Source organism: Ixodes scapularis, unplaced genomic scaffold (genome assembly GCF_016920785.2).
Source record: "Ixodes scapularis isolate PalLabHiFi unplaced genomic scaffold, ASM1692078v2 PGA_scaffold43__4_contigs__length_2004386, whole genome shotgun sequence".
In the NCBI taxonomy this organism is placed as follows: Eukaryota; Metazoa; Arthropoda; class Arachnida; order Ixodida; family Ixodidae; genus Ixodes; species Ixodes scapularis.
Window position 1 is genome coordinate 4,563 of NW_024609872.1, and position 12,938 is coordinate 17,500.

A 12,938-nucleotide genomic window follows, 5' to 3' on the forward strand; every position below is an offset into this window, starting at 1 on the left:
CCGACCAGAAGACTTTGAGCAGCACCTTCACGTCAGCCGGAGTCTGGGTAAAAGTGGGGCGGGGAGTCGCTCTGGAGGCGGCGACCGAGGAGTTGGTGGTAGGTCTAGGGCGCCCTCGTAAAGCGCCAATCCAGAGTTCTGCGTCCTTAGCAGCATCTCCCGTTCAGTCGGCATGAGGTCGCTGAACGGGAGCTCAAACTCGTTTGCGTGCGCGGCGTTGTCGTCCAATTCTTCCAGGTTTTTTTCACAGACCGCCGTGCACTAGAGCGAACCACGGGAACCACACTGAGTGTGCACTAAATCCTACCAATATCGACAGTGCTCCCTGACGTCACTTCTCTTTCCAGAGGCGAAAAAGGGAAGAAATCGGAATGTTTGTTTCGGTTTCGCAAATTTATTTGCAGGTACAGAAATAAGAGTCACAATGGTCTAGAAAAAATTTTGTGGCATGCCAGGACCCCAATGCTTCCGAAAACACCTTTTTAAAAAAAAAAAAAAAAATTAAATTGCCTTCCTCGTTTTTTTAAGCGTTTTCGCAGTTCAGACGATTCCGCAGTTCACGCTGAGCAGTCATTTGGTCTAGACTTGTGTTAATTTTTTTAAGGTCGCATCGGGACATTGCACTTCTAAGGGGGGGGGGGGGGATAATGCTGTGTGCATGACCGAGGAGGAACGCTTCTTCGAACATTTAGAAGATTCCAGTTTCCTCTTACCCCGAGAATCGAAAACAGGGAAGCCAACAGAACCTTGCCGAGTCAGTCTCGGCTTAACCTATTCTCGAACATTCTAGGTAAATACTCGAGATACCGAAGATAAGGAGCCGAGTGTGGCCTTGCTGACTCACTCACTCTCACAGGTATCGGAGCTCTAGTCAGTTGCCACGCCGACGCTGCGACACTCACTTCTGCTGTTTACCGACGACGCTCATAATCTCTTTTGTTTCTGGAACAAGTTCCCCAATTAAAACTTTGTTTTCCGTTTTACGCTGGTCGAGCATTCTTCATCCGCGACAATATTCCTATACGCGTTTTTGCATCCCCACTGTCGTGACTGCTGCACGAGTTATGGCGCACTTCCGTGCTTCAAACGGACCTCAAGGTTTGCTAAAATTGATTCATTTAGGGATTTTAGATGATGCTAGGCAAGTTTATACGTGAAATCTTATGTTTTTTTTTACATATTTAAAAGTTCATGAGTAAATTTTAGTAAATTATTTTGCTAATAATTCATGTACTTGCAATACCTGACCTCCCCTGCAACTGACATGTAGCTTGGTCCAGAAAAGATTTTTTTCTTTCTTCTTAACCACCCTATTTATAAGAATTTTGAGTCTTCGCTGAAACACACGATACGTAAATCAGAGTCATGCGCCACGAAACCGCAAAACGCCCATGGCAAACCTATCCTTTTTCACTTTTGACAGCAAACTTTCTCATGCTGAGAATATACGAGTGTATACGGTGGCGCTGCTGTCGGCTCACGGACTCAAAAAGTGTTTTTTGTCAAATAAATTCTACGGGCACCTACAATCAGATTTTTGTTTTCGTTTGACAAATATTAGGCATAGTTGGGCGTAGGCTCACGCAAAAATGCGCTTTATTATTTTATATTTGATCTAGGTAACCTTATGTTCTCAAACGCTTGCGTTCTATTAGAACCCCTAACGTCACAGTCAAACGGAGTTACAACTTTTTGCGATACGTTACTTTATTTATATGGGTCGAAAAACAGGGTTTCATTATCTCGCTTGTAACCCGTTGATTTCACTTGCCCTGCGTACGAAATTTTTGCACGTATTTTACGTGCAACAATGTTTGTCAGGTCTGACCGAAACAGGCTATACTTTCTTACCAGCCAGCAACACCGTGAGAAGAAAGTGACCAAGATAGTTGGCTTGAAAGCAGGGCTCGCATCCGTCTTCTGTGAGATCAGGGTTTCGTGATTCTGCAAAGGCGTTGACATTAAGTTGTAATCTCGCTACTATCTAACCACAGCAAAACAACACATTTTGTCCCAGAAGCTATATCTATAAAAAAAAAAAAAAATTGCGTTAATCGCTGAACCGTCCCCCAGCAAAACTGCAGACTGGCCGCACTCACAAATTCCGGTGTACGCCAAATACATTTTTGACATCATGATGGAGATGTAGCGTTCTGGAAGTATTTGCTCATATATGGAACGTTGCGTGTAACCTATTTATTTATATATTTACGTGTATTAGCTACTCTAGCAGAGTTGAAGGCACCTAGCGGATAAAACAGAAAGCAGTGGCGCCAGGTTCGCTCGCCAGCCTATTCAAGCGAATAAGATATTCACGGCGCCTGGTGGTTTGACAACGAATCGGGGAAACTACCTTCAAAAACTCGTAATAAAACTCGCCCATATCTTCCGATGTAAAGCATTATGCGCGGTTATGCGTGCAAACAAAAACTACATGCACATAAGAAGCGAAAAACGTGTTTCACGTAAGAAAATGTATCTCTGTAATATAACGTATAAACGAGCTTCCAAACTCAGATGGTTTTAACAAAAAACGACAAGTGAAAATAGTCCGTGTGGTAATCTTTTACTTTTTTTTTTAAAATAATTTCCCAACCTTGACCATACATACCGGTATGGGAAAATGCGGACACATTTTCCCATACCCGTATGTCGGTGATATGTACAATAAAGGAAGTTTAACCGTATGCACATTCTCCAAGAAGGTTCCATCCTAATCTGGTGTGGCACATTATTTGGCACAATTGTGGCAGACCAGAGAAAAGCCAAGCTTGATGTGGCCGAAATACCTGAATTAGACGCTGCTTTGGGTTAGGGTTTAAGCCTGGCACTTAATTTGGCAAAACTGTCGCGGACCAGAGAAAGGCCAAACTCTGCATGTCCAAAATACCCTAATTAGGCGTTGCTTTGGCAGTTATGGCTCAAGTCTGGCACTTACTTTGGCACAACTGTCGCGGACCAGAGAAAAGCCAAACTTGGTGTGGCCGAAATACCCCGATTCGGCGTTGCTTTGGCAGTTATGGCTCAAGTACGGCACCAACTTTGGCGCTTCTCTGGCGTAAAAGAGAAGAGTCAAACTTTGGCATGCCCTAGGTCACCCAACTGAGGCTATAGTTAGGCACCGTACTTTGGCACTGGTGATTGCCATGGTGCAAAACCTATCTGCGCCAAAGTTGGGCCCTTATGCTTGCCAGACCTTTGCCCAAGTTGGGCATTCCTCTGGCCTGCTACCTGGATGCCAAACCAATCCAAACGAAACCAAACCAAGGACGGCTGCATGTATCAAGATAATGAATGCTGACGGAATATTATAAAGGCCGAGATGACTGAAAAACAATACCGGCCGATGGTTCCTTAAATCGCCGCCTACTCTGGCAAGCACGGTCGATCAACAAAACGGGAAGCAACTTGAGTGAGAAACCAAACTCGCCTTCCACGGCCTCTGCTCATTAAAAAGCATACGACTGACGGACACCAGTGACAGCAGAAGTTATGGTGAGATTTCAAACCGGAAGTACCTCATGTGAAACCGCCCTACCTAATATTACCACCCTCCTCCTCCTCCCCCCTAGAAAAAAAGTTTTTTGGTCGATGCACATGTTTACTATCCTGCATAAACTTCTGTAGAAGTAGTACGTGTGGTTGGCACAAGAATAGAAGGGGGAGTGATATATGTAGTAATCGTTTATTTGTGTACAAATATGCGAGGTATGCCCAGCGAGGCGATGCTCTAATCACTGCGACGTTGTCTTGTAACCTGTCGGAAGGCGCGTTTGTGTTTCACCGCCGCTCTTGTCAGCAGGCGACAGTTCAACGCACCCACTGTCGTCAGCTTGCATTTACAGTTTCTTTCGTAATTATTCCAGGTTAAGGAAGTTTAGTAGAAATGTGCGGAGCATAAACAACGACATAATAAATTTCTTTCAAATTAAATAAAGGGTTCAGAAGTTCACTGTTTTGGGGTAGTTTTCCCGCCGCACGACTCACGCGAAGACAAACCAACGGTTTGCGAGAAACCATAGAAAAAATGATAGATGTTTACAAATCTCTGTAATGCGAAATTAAAGTGCAGCTCTTGAGGAGGAGGGGAGGGTACAGAGGGAAGGGTATGCCCCTTTCCTCTTTCCACAGTTTCCCCGCTAAATGTAACTGAGAAATTGAAGCCACGTGACCTAAACACCAATTAAATTTCCCCCTAAATTTAGCGTGGAAACTGAACTGGTGCGTAGGTCTGTGGCGTCCCATAATGCAAGACTGGGCATTCAGTTTCCCCGCTAAATTTAGCAGGGAAACTGTGACGTCCCACTGTGCAGCGCGCGCGGTTACGCCGACTCCGCTCAACTTGGACACGGGCACCTAAGAGCTGCACTCTAAGACACAAATGAAGCAGTTTGTAAGCGTGATGACCTGTAGTATGATGAGCGTGATGACTTGTGTGAGTATGAGGACCGTGAGGAGCTGTGAGTGTGAGGGCCGTGTGGAGCTGTGAGTGTGATAAGCATGATGACCTGTGAGAGTGAGGACCGTGAGAACCTGTGAGCGTGAGGGCCGTAAGGACCTGTGAGTGTGATGAGCATGATGACCTGTGAGTGTAAGGACCGTGAGGAGCTGTGAGGGTGAGGGCCCTGAGGACCGTGATGACGTGTGAGTGTGATGAGCGTGATGACATGTGAGTGTAAGGACCGTGAGGACCTGTGAGTGTGAGAACTGGTCTTTGATCGTGAGGACCATGATGACCTGTGAGTCTGATGAGCTGTGAGTCTGATGATTCGTGATGACCTCTGAGGGCCGGTTGCACCAACGTCGCTTAGCGCAAAGCGGAGCTTAGCCGGGAACTTAAGCTTAGTTTCGGTTTCGTTCGGTTGCACCAAACTCGCTTATCGCTAAACCTAGCACTAAACTACGCTTAACTTAAGCGCCCAACATTGGGCGCTTTGCTTCTGGTTGTTTCTTAATCCTGGATTAAAAACATGGCGGCTGGTTTGTCGCGGTCGACGCGGTGGACGAAATTGGTTGTGCAAAGTGTTTTAGGCTACATCAACGTGAAAGTCTCGACAAAATGACCTTCGATTGTGACAAGGATGCAAAATATTGTCGTGTGAAGTGTTTATCGACCCCTGTTTTCAAGTTGGCTCTCCACTTTCAGGGCGTGTTAGCCCTAACCGAGAAACGTACGGAGCTGTGGGGCTCACGTCTGTATTCCCGTTGGTTCTTCTGTCAACGAGCTTATTCGTATGTACTTACTTATTTCTGCATAGCTGTAACGTAGTGTTATTTACCACCTTGTTTATTTACACTTGCAGCGCGTATCCTTCAATCTGATCAGCGCGTTGAATAGTGGCAGTACATGATCTCGGCGATCAGCTGATTGTCGACACCTCTGCCGTTTGCATTAGATTGCGGCGCTTTTAAGTAATAAAACAGCGAAAATTCAATTTCTTTCGTTTTCTGAGTTTTGAGACGATCTTCAGTGAATTTTCCTTATCTCGCGAGTAGAATCTTGGCTTCAGAAAACTGTATCGTTCCATAACTGTAACTTTTTTGGTGATCGCATTTTTTTTTTATATACTTTGCTTTATATCTTTCATTCGTTTCCCCAGAACGAGATACTGTTGTTTCCGAGTTGTGCTCTGTGATGGTGTTTTCCCTTTACTTTTGTCGTTTGTTGTCATTGTGACGATGGTTGAGACTATATACCGGAACACGTTTTCAATAAAATTCAGTTGAAAGTTGCGCCTTGTTGTGTCCTCCGTAACTTTTTTGGTGATCGCGATTTTTTAGGAATATTTTGCTTTATATCTTTCATTCGTGGCGACGACAAATCGTAACGACTACTATGTTAGATTCGGTCATTGCTGTATCGGGGCAGGCTGGGGCAGGTGATGCGAAGAGACGACCATTCTTATCGGCACGATGTGATGTACTAGTGGGAGTTTTTTTTTTTTTTTTTTTTTCTGAACTCGACAGTGTGAAACTGAAGTCCGTTTGAGGCTGCAGCGGATGTTCAACGACGGTACAGTGCAGTTCTGTCACCTTGCTGATAGCAACGAGTACCGTCGATGCAAGGTCTCGTGACCTGACCTCTCGACGACTTCTATTCGACGATTTCCGGGCATTTTCGCAGCTGCCGTGGCGAGTTCGTCACTGTTTTGAACTTCATCGGTCTCAGGCTTGACTTGGTTTTAGTAGTCATCTTACCTGCCTACTTATATCCATGATGTTTTGTCTTCAGCGATGTAGTCAGTAGAGTGTCCTTCTCGCGTTCGGTGAGTTTTGGGGCCCCCGATGGCTCCTTCGCCTCAAAATGTGAGCACGAAAACTACTACCACTGTCAAAATATCCTGTTATCAACCGATATTAAACACACAATCACAGATGTAAAGAGCATTCGTGTTTATTTGAAGCTTTGACTTCTGTTATTGAAAGTTAAACGGAAAAATGATTGAATTTGGAGACCTTTAAGTTGTTACTCACCGAAGAAATACAGCGAAAAGCAGACGCCGACGACGACTACTACGGCAGTTTTTTTTTTGTTTTTTTTACATCACGTGATTTCTTTTCGCCAATCGTATTCGTCGCTCTGAGCGTTCCCTAGTTTGCTTTGTTTGTCCCTAGATTCCCTACGCAAATCCAGCGCTTAGCTAGGGGCGCGTCTGTAAAGCCGGCTTAACGTTGGTGCAACCGGAATTTAAACCCGTGCTTACCTAAGCTCGGTTTAGGGCGCTAAGCCGGCTTAGGAAAGCGCCGCTTTGGGTTAAGATAAGCGACGTTGGTGCAACCGGCCCTGAGTGTGTCGACCGTGATGATCTGAGCGTTACGACCTGATGACGGCGAGTGAGTTTTGGTTTTGTGTTCAACAGGGAGGGAAAGTCCGAATGAGGACCCTGTTTTTTTAATATATCGTTACCGTGAGTGGGCGTGAATTCTGATTGAGGAAAAAGAAGTGATCGTCAGTTTGAGTTTGTACAGCTTAAAATGTCGACCTATGGCTTGCACCACGTCAACTTAAAGAGGCTGTAAAGATATCTAGGATTTTTCGGCAAAGGCTTAGTTGGTCCTCTCTGAACAAAGCACTGCACGACATAGTGTCAAGAGTGCCGTCCTTAAACACATTAAACTCCTCCGAATCTCTCATTACCCTGTTAATCGGGGCTATTTTTAAAATTTCACCCCATATATTTTTCCCACTTCCCAAGCCAAGGTAGTGGCTTGCCTCTGGAAAAGACCTAATCTCTTCTCGTTTTCCTTTTTTCCCACTCCTTACGGCAGCAAAGAAAACTTACGGTTGTTCATGTATTTCGTAGAAATTGCGTGGCCTTTTCTAAAAACCAGAACAATTTGAGAGCGTCCACTGAACCAACCACCTACCGTTAGTCATGCCGGCGTTGTTGATCAGAACATCAAGTCTGGGCTCCGTGTTGATAATGTCATTCGCAAACTCCCTAACAGACTTGAAAGACTGGAGGTCCAACAGCTTAATGGTGACTTGCTGTTCGGTGTCCTCGAAGATTTCAGGAGCCGCCTTTCGGGCCTTCTCTATATTTCTGCAGGCAATAATCACACGGGCCTTCCGACGGGCCAGTTCTTTCGCCGTCTCCTTGCCGATTCCTGGTCAATCAATCAATCAATCAATCAATCAATCAATCAATCAATCAATCAATCAATCAATCAATCAATCAATCAATAAATAAATAAATAAATAAATAAATAAATATGCAATCTATCTACCTACCAATTTATTAATTTATCAATAAATCAATCAATCAATCAATTCGTTTATATATTGTAGTTAAATACTGATAATAAGACATTATTGAATGAGTAAAACAATAATTAATAATCATTTATAATCGCTCGTTAGATTGAGTAGCTGATTCTTTGATTGAGTGACTGAACACTTGACTAATTATAAATTAATCGATCAAAGAATTGAATATTTCAATTAAACAATCATATTGATGAATTTAATATTATTAACAGATTGATGCACTTATTCTATATAAAAACATTTTATTGTATTTACTTAATTTACTCATTTCAACTGACTAGATGATAAATTAAATATGCTTTCATAATTGAATACAAATAAATAATAACTATTAATAATTAATTATATAAATTAATACCACAATTAAATATTAAATATTCAATTTTAATGTAGTATTGCTCATTTATTAATTGTCCCACTTAATTGCTCGATTAATTATCTATTCATTGACGATTTAGTTACTTTGTTCGTTTATAAATACTGATCATATTTTGAAGGTTGCGGCAGGAGGCGGCAGTATAAGGTGTAGTAAATGCAATATGGCAGTGCAACAAAAGCAGTATTACAATAACAAAGACGGTCATATTTTCAAGGACAGCTTTCCAGTGCTTTTAAGAATGACTTGATTAAAGACAAGCCGATATGCACTTCAACAATTAAACAAAGCGCAGGGTGGACAAAAACTATCAGGATGATTTAAATCGAACCAGTTTCACCCCGAATATTTATATCAAACCTTTCCGCTAAAAATAATAATAAAAAAGATCTTATTTAGCGTTTGTTTGTCATTTGCAAAGGTGCTACAGAGCTGGACCAGAATGATCCCTGGAGAAAGGGAACAAGGGTGAAAACGAACAAACACAAATATCAAACGGTAGCTAGGTGACTGGTTCGCGACCGGCAAAATCCGCCTGTTCCTGGGATGAACCAGGGACCTCTCCATTTCTAGTGAAGCGCTCTACCAACTAAGCCAACTAGGAGTATTTTTTTTCTTCATTACTGCATGCGAATACAAAACAAGATGTACACATCATATAGGTTAGCTCAGGCGAACATTATGCTTTAGAACACTTTGTTATTCATTGAACTAGATAGAGAGCACAGGCAGCCAGTGGGGCACTATTTCGCGAGACTCATTTGTACTTTTGATTTGGGCTACGCACTGAGTAAAATAAAAAAAAATGAAAGCCGTTTACAATTCCCTGTAACGCCGGTTAGAGCGCAGCTCTTGAGGAGGAGGATAAAAGCGCTCTGAGGGATAGGTGACTCCTTGAAATCACGTGACCTCAGGGGGGGGGGGTCGTGTGACCTCAGGGGAGTCACGTGACCCCTGAGATCACGGGAGAGGGGGTCACGTGACCTTAAGGGGTCACATGACCTCGGGGGTCACGTGACCTCGGGGGTCACGTGACCTTAGGTGGTCACGTGACCTCAGGGGGTCACGTGAACTTAGGTGGTCACGTGACCTCAGGGGGGTCACGTGATTTCAGGGGGTCACGGGACCTCAGGGGGTCACGTGACCTTGGGGGTAACGTGACCTGGGGGTCACATGAACTCAAGGGGGTCACGTGACCTCGGGGGGGTCACGTAACCTCAGGGGGGTCACGTAGCAGGGGGTCACGTGACCTGAGGGGGTCACGTGACCTCAAGGGGTCACGTGACTTCAGGGGGTCACGTGACCTCAGGGGGTCACGTCACCTCGGGGTAGGGTCACGCGACCTCGTGGTTACGCCGACGGCGACGCCGACGCCGACGCTGCTCAAGCCGGAAACGGGCCCCTAAGAGCTGCGCTCTAAAGCTAACAGGTTTTGGTTCCTGAATGGCGTTTCTTACATCCCCCCATCCGAGATTTCCTTATACTACTATGGAAACCCAAGAGAATGATGAGATCATACGACACAGTGTCTTCTGAAGAAACCGGCAGGAAACATACTGACTGCGGTGAAATGTTACGGTCTTTTTTCAACGTGCGCTGCAGGACGTCCCAGAGGAAAATGACGTCCCAGCAATCAATAAAAAAACATGTTCTATAGTTCCCGGTGTTTTGCGCAGTACACAAATCATTGTCCATGGAACGAACATCACTTTCCCCTTTAAACATACTTTGGTCGGTAGTACAGAAGGGCGGCAAGGCATGTAGTTGGGCTAGTTGGTGGTACATACTGATTTGGAGGGAACAGCGCAAAAAAGACGTAGGACGAGGTCGAAGAAACACACAGACAGGGCGCTGACTTACAACTGAAAGTTTATTGCTCTGAAGAAAAAGAAATAAACACAGAAAGGAGGAAGGGGAGAGAACAAACAAATCAAACCAATAACAGGCGGCATCACCCACGCCCACACTCCGTCACACGACCCTGCCACTTTTTTACAAAATCCACCTCGTCATTTGCAAATGACGAGGTGGATTCGGTTGCCCTTGCAAATGACGAGGTGGATTTTGAGAAATCCACCTACAATGAGAAAGCTTTTACCTTGAACAAATTCAGCGAAATCTACGTGCAGGTGGCTCCAGGGCCGTACTGGCTTTATCCGAAAGTGAACAGTTGCTTCGGAATCGCTCTTCCTGCTTTCCGTGTTGGCAATGGCATACAAAGTCCTCGATTGCTCGATCGCTTTTAGGCCACCAGATGTACGCTCTGGCCGACGTTTTCATTGCTGTCATACCTGGGCGGTTGGCATGAAGCAATTGGAGGGCCTTCCGTGTGGCTTACTCGGGAATAACCGCTCTATTTCCCAACAGGATACAATCTCGACGCAAAGAAAGTTCGATGCGTCTCACCTCGAAAGGTGCAAACGATCCTCCAGGGTTTCTCGTGGCCAACCCGAGAGTATCCATTGCATGACTCTTGCCTGCGTAGTGTCTTGCTTTGCCAGCTTTCCGATATCTGCTGCTTGCAGTGGAGGGTACTCGACGGCCTCGAGGAGGAGTGCGTCATCTGGTGGCTTTGGCTCGTCGACATCGCTTGGCGTTGAAAGGCGGTTTAACCAGTCTGCGTTGGTGTTGTCGGTTCCTGGTCGAAACCCAAGCTTGTAGTCCTATGCTTCCAGCAGCAAGCTCCACCTCTGCATCCTCCGTGACAGGATCTGAGGCATTGGTTTCTCTTTGTCAAAAATCTCAAGAAGCGGTTTATGATCGGTCACGATCGTGAATTTTCTTCTCCCGAAATGCCGGTGAAAATGTTAAACACCGTGAACAACGGCAAGCCCTTCTTTGTAGGTTTGAGCGTAATCGCGCTCACTTCGCCCAATGTCCGTGACGCATAAGCTATCCGCACTTCTGTACCATCATCGTTCTCGTGAGAAAGAACTGCACCAACACCAACCGGTGAAGAGTCACACGACAAGACCAGTGGACGCGCTGGGTCGTAGCGTACTAGCACTGCGTCAGAGCTGAGAAGCCCTTTCAGGTTCCGGTACGCTTTCTCATGCTCCTGCGCCCACGTCGATTTTCTTTCTTGGCCTAGAAGGCTATGCAATGCCTTGGCAACTTCAGCTTTTCCTTCAAGAAATCTGCTGTAAAAGTTTACTAGTCCCCCCAAAAAATGTTGTAGTTCTTTCTCGTTCTTTGGGATCGGCACGCGCTTGATCGCAGTCAATTTTTCTTCACTTGCGTGAATGCCAGTGGAATAAATTTTGTGACACAAGCACTCTATGCTTGTTTTACAGAACTCGCATTTGTCTTTGTTCACCCGCAAATGCGAGTCTTGCAACCGATGCATGACTGCTCTTAATCTTTCATCGTGCTCCGCCACGGTCGAGCCCGAAATAACGATTACCGTACATCGAAATATAGAACTCCCGGTGTACCTGATAGTAAGGTGTCTACAACACGCTGTAACAAGTAATCCTGGTGCGATCAATCACGGTGAGGACTTCTGATGACTCATTATCAAGTACGAGCTGCTGATAGGCCCGGGCTAGGTCTAGTTTCGTGATTATCTTACTTGACCCTAGGGTGGCAAAACCCTTGGTGACTGTCGGTAGCGAATAGATGTTGTTCTTAACCGCCTTGCTAACTGTGCTACGATAATCACCGCGCAGGCGCAAGGTTCTGTTTTTCTTTCTCATCACGACGAGCGGTGTGGCCCAGTCGGAGTACTGGGTCGGCTCCAGGATGCCTTGCTTCTCCAGGTGGTCTAACTCTTTGGTCACATCCCCTCGAAGGGCAAACGGCACCGGCCAACCCTTCAAAACATGGGTTGCACGTCGTTAAGCTCGATGTGGATCGGAGCTCCCTTGAATACGGGCATATCGGTGCAAAATACCTCGGAAAACTGCGCTATTAGCGCTTCGTCGGACGTCCTGACGTATCTGATGCCGTGTAACTCGATGCCTAGCGATCGAAACCAGTTTCGTTCCATCAGTCTTCTTCCGTGCTGTGCCACGACCATGATTGGCAAAACAGCCTTGCGTCCTTTAAACATGACGCTTACCTTTGCTTTGCCAACCGTAAGTAATGTTGGGTTTGACCAGGTTAACAACTTGGTGGGTGTGCTTTCGATGGGAATCAGTCTCTAGTCTATCTGGCGAAACGTTTCCCCGCTTATGATAGATCAAGACGCTCCAGATCAACTTCCATATTTATTTCTTGTGACTCTATCCTTACTGGCCACGGAACATTTTCTTCGGCTTCGTGTACCTCGCAGATCGAACAGAGTTTGTCTACTTCGTGAACGCTGTCTCTCTCTTTTTTTTCCCCTTCCTTTCTTTACTGTGGCCGTCTTACTTTTGCATGCCCTCGCTATATGCCCTTTCATCTGGCATTTGTTGCAGACGGTGTCTTCAAATTTGCACAGAAAAAATTTGTGCTTAACGGTGCAACGGTGGCAGTTTCCGCTGTCCGCTTGCTTCTGAGGCTTTATCGGTGTCGCTTAAATTTCACCTTCAGAGTCAACTTTACCGCTCTTTGGCTGTTGCTTCCTGATGTCTCGCTGCTGCTGCGACGTTGCCTCTGCAGTTTCGGCGAAGTCGTAAGCTGCGCGGCGTTCAGCCAAAAGCCGCTGCTGCACTCTCTCGGGCACGATGCCGCAGACGAGCCTGACTCGCATCACGATTTGAAGTGGCAGTTGTCTATCTCCGAAACCGCACTCTTCTGCCAGCTTTCCGAGCGCTGTCACGTAGCCTGCAACTGTCTCGCCGGCGTGCTGGTCGCGCTTGTAGAACAGGA

The 12,938-nt window shown here is 45.6% G+C and overlaps 1 protein-coding gene across 1 annotated transcript in view; it reads right to left on the minus strand.

Moving 5' to 3' along the window:
• Positions 1 to 1,851: 1,851 nt before the first annotated feature.
• The window catches only part of LOC120842095 (retinol dehydrogenase 13-like), a gene marked incomplete at its 3' end in the record, with an annotated part of 29,290 nt that continues 18,203 nt past the window's right edge, over positions 1,852 to 12,938 (minus strand). The window contains exons 2-3 of the mRNA XM_040213122.1: positions 7,369 to 7,608; positions 1,852 to 1,944 (exon numbers count right to left, since the gene is read on the minus strand). Of these exons, the coding sequence (XP_040069056.1) occupies positions 1,852 to 1,944; positions 7,369 to 7,608 (333 nt within the window). The remainder of the gene's footprint in view (positions 1,945 to 7,368; positions 7,609 to 12,938) is intronic.